The sequence below is a fragment of the Lithobates pipiens genome, unplaced genomic scaffold (genome assembly GCF_037356315.1).
Source record: "Lithobates pipiens isolate NorthernLeopardFrog02 unplaced genomic scaffold, aLitPip1_a1.2 Scaffold_1, whole genome shotgun sequence".
Classification (NCBI taxonomy): Eukaryota; Metazoa; Chordata; class Amphibia; order Anura; family Ranidae; genus Lithobates; species Lithobates pipiens.
Window position 1 is genome coordinate 28,726,802 of NW_027507685.1, and position 17,153 is coordinate 28,743,954.

At 38.9% G+C, this 17,153-nt stretch overlaps 1 protein-coding gene across 1 annotated transcript in view; it reads right to left on the reverse strand.

The window, feature by feature from the left end:
* Positions 1-17,153, reverse strand: part of AFF2 (ALF transcription elongation factor 2) — a 763,943-nt gene that overhangs the window by 13,961 nt on the left and 732,829 nt on the right. The window contains exon 20 of the mRNA XM_077487656.1: positions 15,276-15,484. Within this exon, the coding sequence (XP_077343782.1) occupies positions 15,276-15,484 (209 nt within the window). The remainder of the gene's footprint in view (positions 1-15,275; positions 15,485-17,153) is intronic.

Consider the following 17,153-nt stretch of genomic DNA (forward strand, 5'->3'; position numbering starts at 1 on the left):
TTGGCTCACTTCCTTGACCCAAAAAAGCACACCGTACTATATGCCCCTACCCTCCTCTTTGAAGAGGTTGAGCGGTGTCATATTTCTACTGGGGCTGCTTATGATATCCCTGTGCTGTGCTGACTTCCTCCTGGGGGTTCTTATTATGAAGGGATCACACTATCCCTGTGCTGTGCTGACTTCCTCCTGGGGGTTCTTATTATGAGGGGATCACACCATCCCTGTGCTGTGCTGACTTCCTCCTGGGGCTGCTTACGGTGCTGCTGTCAGTGCTGTATGTCACGGTGCTGCTGTCAGCGCTGTATGTCACGGTGCTGCTGTCAGCGCTGTATGTCACGGTGCTGCTGTCAGCGCTGTATGTCACGGTGCTGCTGTCAGCGCTGTATGTCACGGTGCTGCTGTCAGCGCTGTATGTCACGGTGCTGCTGTCAGCGCTGTATGTCACGGTGCTGCTGTCAGCGCTGTATGTCACGGTGCTGCTGTCAGCGCTGTATGTCACGGTGCTGCTGTCAGTGCTCTGTATTACGGTGCTGCTGTCAGATGCCTCTATCACGGTGCATGTGTCATTCCGGTATGTCACGCTGCTGGTGATCATCTCCTGCACCCTCTTCTTTGCCTACCCTGGTCCCTGACCTTCCCTCTCCTCCATTGCCTTCATTAGCTCCATAGTCCTGAATTGTTAGAACAATTTCCCAAATAAAATAAAAATGCTTGTAGTTATCGATCCCAAATTCACCTCATACATGTATTATGTCATTGTCCAGATGGTGGGACTACGTTTTACCCCCTAATAATTACCACGTGGCCGCAAATTCGACATGAAGGTTTGCAAAGTTCGCCTCCCATTGAAGTCAATGGGGCCCGCGGCGAACGTTCGGTTTCGCGAACGTTTGGGTCCGTTCGCATTTCGCTTTCGCGAAACGTCCCGTCGGAAGTTCGTCCATCACTAGTGTTAAACTATCAGTAATGCACACAGAACTATATAGCGTTAAACTGGCAGTAACACATACAGAACTATATGGTGTTAAACTGGCAGTAACATGCACAACTGGCAGTAACTCATGCAAAGAGATATGGCGTTAAACTGGCAGTAACACACACAGAACTATATGGCATTAAATTGGCAATAATGCATGCAAAACTATATGGCGTTAAAACAGGCAGTAATGCACACAGAACTATAAGGCGTTAAACTGGCAGTAACGCACGCAAAACGATATGGTGTTAAACTAGCAATAACGCATACAAAACTATATGGTGTTTAACTGTCAGTAACGCACACAGAACTATATGGTGTTAAACTGGCAATAACGCATGTAAAACGATATGATGTTAAACTGGTAGTAATGCACAAAACTATATGGCATCAAACTAACCGTAACGCACCCAAAACGATATGGCGTTAAACTGGCAGTAATGCACACATAAGTGAATGCCATTAAACTAGCAGTAATGCACACAGAAGTAAATGGTATTAACCTCCCTGGCGGTTTTATATTGTAGTCCTGTAATTCTTAAGAATAACTCACTTAAATCTGTCCAAACCAGAGTCTAGCAGACATCCCGGGTATGATAAAGTTTGAAAAATGAAATCATAAATTATAATATAATAAGTAACTATAAATAATTTTTTTTTTTTTCTCTCTTCCCTCTCTCTCCTCTTTCTTTTTCCCCTTTTTCTTTCGTTTTCTTTAAGTTCCCTGATAATTTGATATGGCAGCGATTTTCTCCTCACCAGTGACATTGAAATTATGTACCTACAATATTAAAGGTCTTAATAATAAATCAAAAAGAGGTCAGATTTTATATAGTCTATATAAAGCTAAGGTAGATATTATACTTTTTCAAGAGACCCACTTTCGAAGTGATAATATTCCAGTGTGTTCTCGTAAACACTATTCACAATGGTTCCATAGTACTATGTCGAGCTCAAAATCAAGAGGGGTCTCTATTGCTTTGCACAAGCACTTACCAGTTCAGAATTTGGAATATAGAGCTGATTTGGATGGAAGATATCTGTTTCTTAAAATCAGATTGTGGGATAAAATCTTCACAATTGCAAACTTTTATATTCCAAATTATGATCAAACTAAGACAATCGTGAGTTATCTTGGCCTCTTAGCAGATTTTGCAGAAGGTACGGTTATTGTGGGAGGAGATTTTAACCTAGCTTTAGACCCTTCACTAGACACGTCAGCTCAACGATCAAATATTTCACATGCTCGTCTGAGGGCACTTAAAAACAAACTTTATGAACATAGGTTGATGGATCTCTGGCGGACCCTTAACCCTAAAGATCGTAACTATACATACTTTTCTTTAGCACATAAAACATATAGCAGAATAGATTTTTTTTTAACTGGTCCTAAGATATTGGAATGGAACCCGTCTATAGATATCGGTTCATTTATTTGGTCCGACCATTCACCAGTATTTTTAACAATAGCACCTCCCCAGATTCAGGGTACTAATTGGTCGTGGCGTTTGAATGATACACTTATGCAAGATCAAAACTGTTATAAAGCAATTACAGAGGCGATTGACAATTTTATCTCTGACCATGAACAGGATGAAACTGCTTTACCCTTGAAATGGGAGGCCTTAAAGGCAGTAATACGAGGGGTATTTATTCAACATGGTTCTCGTCTTAAAAAAGAAAAATCTAAAATTATCGAAAATACGTTATTAAAACTTCATTCTTTGGAAACTCGACATAAAGCCCATCATTCTCCAGATATATCAGCCGATATTTTCTCCACAAGGATATTTTTGTTACAACTATTCAAATCATCTCAGAGCTCATACCGACAAAGACGGGTAGTGGGAAGATATAGATTTGAGAATAAGTGTGGGAAAATGTTGGCTGATATGTTACACCCACGTCAATCACAGACTTTTATACCAAGTATAAAAAAATCATCAGGAGAACTGACATCGGATCCACGTGAGCTTCAACAAACCTTTAGGGAATATTTCTCAGGCCTCTATAATCTAACTCCATCATCATAATTGGAGGACAAGGGAGCTGGAGACAATATTATTGGGGAATATGTGCGGGAAAACGCTATTCCGACAATAGATAGTGTTACTGGGGAATCTTTGGATTCTCCATTTTCGCTCGAGGAACTATTAGAAGTAATTGCTAATACTCCAATAAATAAGAGCCCAGGTCCCGACGGGTTTACATCAAAATTCTATAAGACGTTTAAAGAGCATATAGCCCCGTTTATGCTTCAAGTGTTTAATTCTATTTCTTCTATGAACCAATTTCCAGTACAGACCCTGGAATCTCATATTACTTTGATTCCCAAACCAGAAAAGGATTTAACACTTTGCTCTAGTTATCGACCTATATCATTGATTGGGATAGATTTAAAGATATATGCTAAACTGATTGCACTCCGTCTTCAACCACTCCTCCCAAGCTTAATACATAGGTAGGATTCGTTCAGAATAGAGAAGCACGCGATAACACGATTAAAACTTTTTTGTTGATGAACTATGCACAAAGGGCTAAAATTCCAGTATGCCTTCTTTCAGTTGATGCAGAAAAGGCATTTGATCGGGTGGGATGGCCCTTTCTTAAACACTCTTTAATGCAAATAGGATTGGGGTCGAATATATTGCATAAGATCATGGCACTTTATACTAAACCGGTAGCCAGAATAAAAATTAATGGTTCATTGACAACAAGTTTTGATATACAAAATGGTACCCGCCAGGGATGCCCGTTATCCCCTTTACTTTATGTTATAGTAATGGAATATTTAGCGATGGCTATTAGACGGAACCCTTCTATTTCTGGTGTACAGATAAAACAGAGGGAAATAAAAATGGCTTTGTTTGCTGATGATCTATTACTTTATATCACTAATCCACACATTGCAATTCCCTCTGTGTTAGCTGAATTCCAGCAGTTTGGAAAATTGAGCAATTTTAAAGTAAATGTATCAAAATCAGAAATTCTCAACGTGTCGCTCATACCCGAACAGGTTGCAAGGTTGAGAGCCAATTTTATGTTTAGGATTTGCTCTGCAGCTGTAAAATATTTAGGTGTTAAAATCACCCCGGACTCAAAGTATTTATATTCAATGAACTATGTTCCTCTTCTGCAACGTACCCTACAGGATCTAAAAAAATATGATGTTAAGCAATATTCATGGTTTGGGAGGATTAATATACTGAAAATGGATATAATACCGCGGTTCTTGTATTTTTTTCAAACTATCCCAATTAGTGTCCCTCGATCATTTTTCTCCACTCTGCAATCGGCTTTTACAAAATTTATTTGGGGACATAAAAAACCAAGATTACAAAAGAAATTATTATCATTACCTAAAACGAAAGGAGGTGCGGGTGCACCTGATCTATATTATTATTATGTTTCGGCTGTTTTGACTAGACTGGTGGACTGGTTTTATTGCTCGGAAACCAAACAATGGGTAAAAATAGAACAAGGGTTAAATCAACTGGATTTAAAGGTGTTACCATGGTTAGATCTGTCTGGTAGCAATTTAAATCAAGAGTTGAAAGAGTCTATGCCTTCCCTCACATCCCATGTGTTGAATATATGGGGAAAAACAGCCATAAAATTGGAACTTTCCTCTTATGAAGGACCTATGACACCTCTATTTGGCAACCCTTCTTTTCCACCGGCATTAAATAGGACAAGTTTTCTTATATGGAAAAGGGAATCCCATTATAGACTGAGCAATATTCTAAGCCAGGGGACAATTCCGTCTTTATTAAATCTATTCTCTACACAGCGACCATCACCTATGCAAATGTTGGAGTTTTGGCAGTTGCGATCATTTTGGTGTACAATTCATTCAAATAAGTCTCTGGGTAGAGATTTAACAGAACTTGAAACTCTCCTGACACAAGATCAGAAACCAAAGCATGTTATATCAGTACTGTATAAGATGTTTATTATTAAAAATCACCCGGAGCCCCCAGAATATATAAATAAATGGGTTAATGAGATCAACGCTCAGATTGAGGTTGGGGAATGGGAGAAGGCATTTAGCTTCACTCACTGTTTATCACCGTCGATTAAAGCACAAGAGACGAATTATAAATTGCTCTCAAGATGGTATTGGAGCCCAGTGACACTCCATCGTATATACCCAGAAAAATCAGATATATGTTGGCGGTGCCATAGAGACAAGGGTACATTGCTCCACATCTGGTGGGAATGCCCCCTAATTTTCAGATTTTGGGAAAAGCTTATGCAATTATATACAACAATCACTGGGGAGGTAATTCCAAATACACCACAAATCACCCTTCTCTCTATGTTACCAAGAACATATAAAAACGTTAAAAAGAATCTTCTGGGATACTGGCTGACTGCGGCAAGAACTGTGATACCGCGGCACTGGCGATCATCCCAGTCCCCTACGATAAATGAATGGGCTTTAGAAATGGATAACGTAGAGAGAATGGAGATACTCTTAGCTCAAGAATTAGATACATATGAAAGGTGTCTCTTGGTCTGGACTCCTTGGAGTCAGTATAGGAAATTGGTAAAGGACTGAGGAATTAGGAGGGAAGAGGGGGGAGGGAGGGACTTGCGGAGGAGAGAGGAGTGAGAAGCGGAGGAGGGGGAGAAATCAGATATACATTTTTCCCCTTTTCCTCCCCTTTTTTTTTTTTTTTTTTTTGGAGGGAGGGAAGAGGAAATAAAATAATAAATGTGATTATTATGTATGTAAGTAATATATATTTATATGTATGAAATTGCTTAATTATGTGTAATGCTTTATAATAATTGAAAATAAAAACAGAATTGAAAAAAAAAAATAATTATACCAAATAATAATATAACAATAATAAAAATTATTCAATAATTTAATCAAATCAAAAACACAGAAATTTGCTCAGTTGCAGAATTGTCACTGTCATTACTTTTCAATATTTGATGACGGATCTCCCCACAAATCACTATCCCTCAATTCTGCGAGTGATTCCAATTTATTATCGCTGTTTTCTAGCTGGTCTAAAATCGTTTTTGTAAAGTGACCGTTTTGGTTGCTATGGACAATCTCCAGTTTCCAGGCAAAATAACAGTTTTTATATTGTAAAACTGCATGCAGGACACTGGGCAGACCACCAGGGACAAAGGGGATGTGAAATTATTACATACAGCATTGTAATCTGTAAGATTACATTATACTGTATGTATACTGTGTGTTTCACTTTTTGAATTTGTCACCGATCTCCATCCCCGTGCGTTGCAACGCTCGCAGGGAACGGAGATTGGCTCCATGATGAATCGAGTGGAGTACGAGCCGCTCGTACAGCGCTGGGACATTGCTGGATCCAAGGGAGAAGGTAAGTAAACCTTCTCCTGCATACAGTGATGTGGTCCCGAGTCTGGCTCGGGGTTACCGCTTTTGGTATAAAACTTCCACTCCGAGCCAGACTCGGGAACACCGCCAGGGGGGTTAAACTGTCAGTAATGCACATGGAAGTAAATGTCATTAAATTGTCAGTAATGCAATCAAATAAGTCAGTAACGCACGCAAAACGATATGGCGTTAAATTTGCAGTAACGCACACAAAACGATATGGCGTTAAATTTGCAGTAACGCACACAGAACTATATGGTGTTAAACTGGCAGTAACACATTCAAAACAGTGTGGTGTTAAACTGGCAGTAATGCACACAGAACTATATGGTGTTAAACTGGCAGTAACGCACGCAAAATGATATGGTGTTAAACTGGCAGTAATGCACACAGAAGTAAATGGTGTTAAACTGTCATTAACGCACACAGAAGTATATGATGTTTAACTGTCAGCAACGCAAATCGATGGTGTTCAACTGTCACTACACTAGCGCTATCTGAACTGTCCCTACTCTAGCTATACACTAATGTCAAGATTACTGACATGGTCTCACTACACTACACTGAAACTATATGAGCTGTCCCTACTCCACACTAATGTATGTATGAATGACACGGTCTCACTACACTACAGTGAGCTGTCCCTACTCTAACTGCTCACCATGCAAAGCTGAATGATGGTCCTCCTCACCACACTCACACTATCCTTAGACTGACACTAAACTAATATTCTACACTGACAATTGAAGCAAAATAGCACACTGACACTTAGCACTGAACAGAGCCATGTTCTACCTCTCTCCACACCAAAACCACACTGAAAATGGCTGCCATTGAAAGAATACTTTTATACTGTGGGGCAGGAATGAGCCATGATAAAGTCATGATGACAGTGTCCAATCCTGACTCTGACAGTGCTCTGTGCCCTGATTGGCTGAAGCTTTCACTGCTTCAGGCAATCAGGGCTTGCAATGCGCTGTTCAGCATTGTGGTTGGTTCGGGGGGGGGGGGGGGAAACCAAATGGTCAAACAACACATTTGTTCGGCTGTTCACTGAACAACCAAACAAAGAAAGTTCAGCCTGAACTTATGCTTGGGCCAAACCGCTTGCCATCCCTACTTGACAGTAACAAAAGTGTAACCTGTATATTCTGTTCAAATTCCCATACGGAACCTCAATGAAAATAACAGCCACTACATCATAATATGTCTGTGTTTAATGTTATTGGATACATCAGTTTGACAGCGTTAAGGTTGAGTTAATGCAATGTATATATCTTGCTAGTGTTCCTATGTTTAACATGTAATTTAGTACAGAGGGGCTGGTTACTGTGTGACAGATGAGTGGTTTCCTGTCTGCTTATGATAAATGTGCTGAATAGCAGAGCAGATGGGTCTCAACAAACAATGCATTTATTCTTCATTATTGCCCTTAGTTGTTTTTGTATACAACTATATTTTATTTTCATTACATAATACACTAAAACGAAGAGCGAATTGGTGGAATATGATTTCTGTTTTATACTGGGCACAGGGTGGCGTATTGACCTGCATAAGTAATTTCATATTACCAACCAGATGATGTAACTATTCAAAGACCAAAGCAGACATTAAATGACAGCATTTATCTTTCTTACCTATGGCAATCTAACCAATAAGCACAGATCTAAGAACTCAAATTATGTTAACCAACAGCCAATATAATTTTTATAAATTTTTTGGCCATGTAACTCTTTTTTGGGAGGATCAGTACTAAATCTGGCAATGCAATGTCCACCTGACGGTTTCAATTATGAACGAGATGCCACATATTGGCTACTTGAGTGATTTCATCATAGTTTGTGCTATCTCAGGACCCTGTGTATGCAGTCATTTGATATAACTTCACAGAACGTTTCTACCATATTACTAAATTTATCAGCATGGTTAATCATTTTCCCACATATTTTTTGACAAAAAATTGTAAAATATTTGAACCGTTTTGTATCTTATAATATTTTTCCAAAGACTGCAATATAGAGGGTTGGAGATGGATGGGGGTCAGGTTGTTTCTGATCTTATCTGAAATTGTTGGTACTGTTCCTTAATCACTTCAGCCCCGGAAGAATTTTCCCCCCTTCCTGAATAGGCCATTTTTTTGTAATACAGCACTGCAGCGCTTTAACGAATTGCGCGGTCATGCGGTGTTGTACCCAAACAAATTTTTCTCCCACAACTAGAGTCTTCTTTTGGTGGTATTTGATCATCTCTGCAGTTTTTATTTTTTGTGCTATAAACAAAAAAGTGACAATTTTGGGAAAGTTTTTTTTTTCTTTTTACTATAATAAATATATATATAAAAAAAAAAAAAATGATTCTTTCCACAGTTTCGGCTGCTATGTATTCTTTTACATATTTGTGTAAAAAAAATTGCAATACGTGTATATTGATTGGTTTGCGCAAAAGATAAAGCATCTACAAAATAGGGGATAGATTTATGGCATTTTTATTTATTTATTTATTCTTTACTAGTAATGGCGGTAGTCAGCGATTTTTATCATGACTGCAACATTGCGGCGGACGGATCGGACACTTCTGACACTTTTTTGGGACCCATGACATTTATACAGTGAGCTAAAAATGTATACAGAGCTAAAAATAGCCATTGATTGCTGTATAAATGTAATTGGCAGGGAAGGGGTTAACACTGGGGGCGATCAAGAAGTTAACTGTGTTCCCTAGGTGTGTTCTAACTGTGGGGGGATGGGACTGACTAGTGGAGGGGATTGATTGGTGTCCCTACTTAGTAGGAGCACATGATCTGTCTCTATTCCCGTGAGAGAAGTGGGATCTGTCACGAGTGATCATGGGTGCCTGGCGGTCATCATGCATCGGCACGGGGACATCCTGCGGGTGTGTGCACACCTGCTAAAGCGTCTTAAAGAGCCGCTGTACAGCTACGATGGCTTGCATGGGGGAGCCAACCTGCCACAGTATAATTGTGGTGGCTGGTCCGGAAGCGGTTAAAAAAAATAATACTATGAGTGACCATCTTAAGTGCATGTCTATAGAGAGCAACTGAGTAGAAGTGTGAGTTACAACCACTCATATTTTACCCATCTAGTCCAAAAGCATGACCTAAACATACAGATATCTGATATTTTGTGATAAGTTGCGCACACAGAACTTCTCATGTAGAGGAACAATTAAACATATAGCTGTGAAAGTTTCAGAGGGTGAATTTAGAAAATTGAGTACTGTCTGTGATACTTTTTTTATTTGCTCTAACATACAGTTTTTCAGGACAAGCTTTCGGGGTACCCGAAAAATTGTATGTTGGTGCAAATAAAAAAAGTATCACGGACAGTACTCAATTTTCTCTTTCACAATTGCACTAATACAGCTACAATCACATCAAGAGGGTTAATTGATAAGATATATTTCTCAGGTTTGGAACTTGCAAGGATATACTAATACATTTATTAACCTTTTTCATTCTGTGTTTTCAAATATAGCGCTATAGTTCCATGTCACCTGAGAACTTGTGTCTGCTATTGCTATCTATTTTTTCCATCTTTTGTGTGACCTTCATGTATGGAGCTCTGTGCTAGCTGTTTGCTAAGAATCAGGATTGTTTACATTGATTAGTTGAAATGTAATTTCTAAAAACTTTAGTCTGTGTTGATGGAGCTTTGGACTTCTGTCTATGACATCATTTTGAAATGCTGCTGAGATCATTTGGAATTAATTGATGAATGCATGGGACCTGTAGTTGACCTCCCTTTGACCTATATTTGACCTGTTTCAAGCAAGTTTTGCATTCTTATAGATCTGTGTGGGAATGCAAACCTTGTTAAAATATTTATGAACTAATATTGATGTTTTGTGTTAGAAGGGTTAATTTCCCGTGCTTGGTTGGTCAGTCAGCCCTACCTCACACTTTGCATCTTGAAATCACAGTGTCCTTTTAATGAGCATCTACAAAATAAAGATATGTTTAGCCAATTGTAAAATAGTATTGTATGAATGGTTTAAAGTGAAATTGTAATGCTGGTGAGTCACGGCAATTGTTGCCATTATGTGCATGTATACACAGCATACTTGCATAATATGGCAAGACTTACCTCAGGGTTTGCTATTCTCCAGTTCTGACCGGTCCGCACTTCCTTTAACCAGTGCTGACATTTTATTTTGCATGTGCATCTTCTTTCTTTGCCTGTTGGGTGGTTATCAATGATGCGACTCCTGCATACACAGGCTGCAGTTACATCATCCCATAAATCAACTCTATTTTTTGCATTTTATACATTTTGTGAGTGAGTTGGGAGTGTTTACTGCAGTGTTCATATACTGTACCACAGCCAGTGTGTACAAAGAAAAGAAAAACAATTGCTAGGAAAAGGGGGTAGGAGCATTTTGGCAGTCTAATTTGCCAAAGAACTCTACCTCTACCTACAGTCTCATTTGCCAAAGAACTCTACCTCTACCTACAGTCTCATTTACCAAATGACTCTACCTGCTGGCATTGTTTAGGGTTAGTTCTGCTTTACACTTTCATCTACCTTTTCCATGCTATGCAAAGCTAAAAACTATATTGGCCAGAGTTACATTGTTGCATTATAATGTTACATTTATAAGTGAACATAAATTAATCTAATAATACTTTATCCCGAAATATACTACTAAATATATAACAATTTAATCAGTGCAAGCTCTTTGGATTCAAGACTCTTAACACTGAAACAAATATTTTACCAGGTGCTTTTCTTTTACTGTAATATTATATTTAATTAATTTCATGCTAGATATTTATCACTATAACACACTGTGCTAATTACTAGATTCATAATATTTCATTTTAACATCAAAACACCCTACTGTGGAAATGCTTCTAGGTTTACATGGGAATTTTAACAATTCTGCATAATGCCTATAATTATGTTATTAAGAAGATGTAATTTTAGATTAAGTCAGTTTTGTCTTTTTTTCTAAATAGTTATTAATGAAGACAAATATAATTATTACTTCGAATGAGTGGCTGTGTTGAATACATAGTAAAATATTGATAAACCTATAATCCCCTCGTGTTCACTAATTATTGTCATTTGATAAATTCTGTTGTCTTGTTTGGAGCCTTTAAACATTTTGCAAATTGCAAAATGTACCTAGGTCCTAGAGCTGTAGAAAGTGCATTGTTTTCAATGAGTCTCAGAAGGCTGACACCTTTACTCTGGTAGGGAAAATACTATTGCACAATCACTGTGTCACACTACTTGGGGGAATTTACAGCCTGTGTGTGTAGTAAGCAATTATGGCTGCTGCTAGTTTGTTTATAGAATACATTTGTACAAAATATGATTACACATCAGTGATGTGGCTTGCATTAAAGTGTATATAAATCTTGACAATTAACTTACATTATTTACTGCATTTGGTCTGTTAAGTAAACTATTGAAAGTGTTTTATATATATCTGTTTCATAACTGCAAAAATATACCCAGAGATCCTACCATAAATATAGCCAGCTCCTAATTTTCTGTGTTTTCTGCCTCTGCTGACTTATCAGTTGACAATATTTCCAGCTTTTTCTGTGGACTAAAGAGCACATCCCCCTATCTTATGGAGAAGTGTGGATTGAGAAGTGATCTGTAGTTCTAAGCCCTTGTACACATGGTCGGACATTCCGATGGAAAATGTCCAATTGGACCACGTTGTCGGATAATCCGACAGTGTGTGGGCTCCATCGGACTGTTTCCGTCGGAATATCCGACGGACCAAGTTTGAGAGCTTGGCTATAAAACATTTTCCGACATGATCCGATCGCATCAGTTCCGATCATGTGTATGCAACACCACTTCCGGACCACTTCCGGACTAAATCCGAAATCAGAATTTATCCGACGGATTTGGTTGTCGGAATGTCCGACCGTGTGCACAAGGGCTAAAACATTTCTTGTCCTATGGTGGCAAAGTTGTTTCTCTATAAATACAGTACAATGAGAGAGCCTTGTTACCCTTGGACAGGTAGTGTGTTACTGGTAGGATCACCAGGTATAAATAAAGGGAAGTCTGAAAAAGAAAACATATGCATCCATCACACATTGGGGTTGATTTACTAAAGGCAAATAGACTGTGCACTTTGAAAAGCACAATTTCCCTGTTAACCGTTTATTATATTTGAGATTTAATATCTCTCAGGTATGATGTAGATTCAATTAGAGTTTTTTTTACCACAAGTGAAAGCTTTAACACAATAGCAAAATGTATTGGTGAGTGGTAGAAAGTCTACACTAATACACAGCAATCTATCTATAGCCTATACCACAGAAAAAAATCTTAGGTTAAAGTAAAATAAAACAAAAAAAAGAGTATATTTCTCAAAACATCAAAATACAAACAGCAGACAAACAAACATATGACAAGCAGGTATACCTCAATTACTAGGATATGTCCTGATATTTACTAGTAGTGATGTGTGTGGGCCCACGTCAGACGCTTGACTCCTTCTGCATTCCCTGGGTGAACCTTACACTAATAAAGGCCCATCTATATTTGACTTGAACAGGGCCACCCTGATTTGCGGAACAATGTTACCCCTCTCCTCCCTCTGGGTGTATCTCATCCAAGATGACAATTTCCCCTTCCTCTTAATTAAGCATAGCTCAGCCCCTCACTAGCATCTCCTCTCTTGGGGAGAAAATAAATTAGAAGAGAAACTAATTAAAGAAAAGGTCATCACCTTCTCTTGAATGGGGCACTTAACTATGCATGGTCATACCCAGGGCAAATGGTCCATTCCTGAACAGATGGCAATATTCTCTGCATATCAAACATCTCTTTGAAGTGGCTAAAGGGTTGGTTGACAAACCAACTACAAGGCTACAAGGCCTTTATCTAGCTAATTACTTCGGCCCCATCAGGTCTCCACTACAGTATTTAACTCAGATTTTATCTCCTCCTTGCATTTGAATTTACGACGGGTAAATAGCAGAGCATCTCCCATATCACACACACCTAACATTCCTGCAGACCAAAAGGAACTGTTAGCCCCTGTACACACGGTCGGAGATTTCGACAACCAAATTCGTCGGATTTTGTCCGTCGGATCTTGTCCGAAACTGTTGCATACACACGGTCGGACTAAGTTGTCGAAAAATCTGATCATTCAGAACGTGATGACGTAATTTTGTTACGATGGTACTGCGTTCAGGCTAGTAGCCAATAGCTTTGATGTAGGAATTTGATCTGAGCATGCGTGGCACTTGGTCCGATCAAAATTCTCTACACATGATCGGAGTATGTCCGATCTAACCAGTTGGTCGGAAAATATTTCCAACAAGTTGGAAAATTGGGTCCGGCGGATATTCCGACGGAATCAGTCTGATGCATACCACACACAGTCGGATTATCCAACAACACGGTCCGATAGGACACATTCCGACGGATTCTCCGACCGTGTGTACCCAATCAAATGCAAGGGCATTTTAAAAAACAGCCCTTTTGCTTGCATATGATTGGATGATGGCATTCAGCCAAGCTTTTCATCATTTACTAAGCTCTGGAGAAACTGCTCTCGCAGAGTGCAACTGCACTTTGCAAAGTGCACAGTCTATTTTCCTTTAGTAAATCAACCCCATAGGATCTGGTAAGATGCAATATATTAATTTTTTGGTCTTGGTTTAAAAATGATTTGATAGATAGATAGATAGATAGATAGATAGATAGATAGATAGATAGATAGATAGATAGATAGATAGATAGATAGATAGATAGATGTCAGTAGTTATTAGGATGTGTGTAAAGTTTGTAGAGGGGTGGTATGATGATGTAGGCTGGTCTTATTCAAATAGGAGTTCTAAAGTGTAAGTACACCCTACATCTATTTTTATTTGCCTCTGAGCTGCCTATCGTGTCAGCAGGAGAGTTGAGAAGGATAACACAAGAAGCATGCCTGGCAAAGCTACTACTCTGGTGGGATCTTCAGGTAAGAAACTTTGAAATATATTTAAAAAAAAATGATTTGTTCACAAATCTGTATATAGCATGCCAAACATAGTAAATATAGACTTAGAGTTTTCATTCACTTTAACTCTTTAGTGCTATTATCCAGAGCAATCAGTCAGAAACCACCTTGTCATTTTTCATAGTGAAGTGAGATCGGCTTTGTCCTTCACTTAAGAACTCTTTGTTGAATAAAGCTGATTGTTTCATTCAGATTGCAACTAGTGGTATATGACAATTTCTTTCAGATCTCTTACGCTAACACTAAATTGGCAATACATGGCTGGAATCCAAACACTGCCAAAACAAGGGCATGATCACAATTATGATTCCTGCGATCCCTACTACTACATTTATTAGTATAACTTTGTTTACCAATTTCAATATCACACAGACATGCTTTTTGAATGTTAACAGTTCTAAAGTTCCTGCAGTTCAGATCAATCAAGCATGCTTCAACATCTCCCTAGTACTCCAAAACTCATGCATTTTCCAGAGGAAAATACAGAAATAACATTTTTAAAGGGGTAGCCAGTAAGTCTGGTATCAGTTTTAAGTTAGAACCTCACTTCGAGTAAAGAGTGGTTTACATAGACATTTCGACTTGGGACAAAATGTAACATATTCTCGTGCTCATTCAACACAAATTCTAACTTACCTGTACATTGACTATCAATGAAACATAGCCTAGACAGGGAAATGGCACAATTAAAGGGCCCACAAAGAAAAAACACAGAGCCCACTTGATTGTTTCTTTTTCTTTCAGACCCCAAACCTTCTGCAAACAGTCTCCAAGATGTAATATTTTGAAGTGAAGAAAAAATAATAACACTAAGGGCTCATTTACACTTACTTTGACTTTATCGGTAGGCCTGTGGTCAGGCCTACCCATAAGTGTGGTCAGGCCTACCCATATACAGTAATAACTAAAGTGTGTTGGACGTACCTTTATTTTCTCTTGCAAGCTTGTCAGCCATGTCCCAGTGTTCATAACTACGCAATACATTGTTGGTGATATTTACATGACTAGCAGCCATGTGGTGAATACGCTGTGGAATAGACACTGTGCCTGTAGAAGAGGAGCCTGGGGCTATGTTGCTGTTCCCCGCCGATCCTACTGGAGATGGGCACATTGGAGAAGGGGTCTCTGTATTCCTGAAATAAAGTAGGATCATGTGTTCAGGTGTGTTGCCCTTTACCAAAAACATGGAATAAATGTTTTTTGATATAGTAAAAACAGCAATACATTCAGCAGTCTGTCAATGGTAGGGTCACCAGTGCTGAGAACAAGCTGAAAGCCTGCAGCCTTCATAAAAAAATATAATTATCTTATCTAAAGTACTCCTGCCTTGACACTCAACTTCATTCATAAATGAGCCTGCTGAATGCCATACACCTAATTTTTAACCTGTCCCTAATAGTTTTATCTTCCATATTCCTAAAACTTAAAATGCATGTAAATGAACGTCTCTTAATTGGTCTTATAAAAAAACTATTGAGATCACCTTGTTATATATGTTTTCAATAACTGCAAAAAAACAGTTGATCCTGCTAGAAATTCAGTACTGTACTATCTTAAACAAGGTTAACAAGAAGTGTAGTAGGACTACAGAACGCATTCCCCGCTGTGTTATGGAGACAGAAGGGAAGGTATTATATGGTTATCACACTCTCCCTATCCTAGGGTGACAACGCTTCTCCACCATAGATACAGGTCATTGCCGCTCCAGGATAGGAAGTGTGTTACTGGTAGGATAACCCTTTTAAATTGAAGGAACAATAGCCTGAAAAAGTAAAACTAAGGCAGCCACAGAAGTTTGGCTAGCTTAAATATATTATATTTTTATTATTGAGTTTAGGTACATTTTAACCTAACCCTCTAGAAAGAACCATAATGCTAATCTCCCTTAAAACTGCCCAATAACTGAACTCTTAACCTGGCCGTTACCACTCAATACCCTTAACCCTACCACAGCCCAACCCCTGTCTTAGTCGTGAATGTCTAGTATTTTAAGATTAATTGTAAGGGGGTGAATTTGAAAACTATTACTAGCTTAACCTAACCCATAAAAATAAATAAGCCCTATTCTCCTGCATACTCAGCTCATCCTGTGCCAGGAGCCTCTCCAATAGCATGCAGGTCCTATTCTGAAAATATGCATAAAGAACCTAGAGCCAGAACAAATTGCTCAGAGTATACAACCAAGAGTGAAAGTCTTGAACTGGCAGTCACAGGAGGGCACAGTCAAGAACTTGGGTGACATCTAAGTCATTTCAAAATCTGGAAAATTTGAAAACGCTGTCTTGCAGTGGGGCTGCACCCACGCTGCAAGGATTAACTGCTTGTTTATTCTTTTCTACTTTACATACTTGTCCCTTCACTTTCCTGGCAGACAGCGCTTCCCCATGCTACGGTGGTGGACTGTCCCTCAGGATCCTTACGTTCAATAAAGGGCTGTGGACCCTGCATTGGTATTGATGATGTCAGGACCTTAGACCACTAGATCATGGAGGAGAACATGCTGTGGGAATCAGTCTAGCAACATGTAAGAGCAGAGGATCAGGCAAGTTACTCTTCTTTTCTATGCCCTTGGACCTAAATGAGCAGTTAACTCTTTCAGTTTGAACACAGTCTCACTGCAAGAGAGAATTCTCAAATGTGTCGGAATTGGGTTTTAAGCAGGTCTTCTGCTTTATAAATGAGATGCATCCTGTAATGCAAAATAAAGATTTTATTCTGCATTAGCCAAAATCATCCTTAACCACTTGCCTACTGAGCACTTTTACCCCCTTCCTGCCTAGACTGACACACTTTGAATGACAA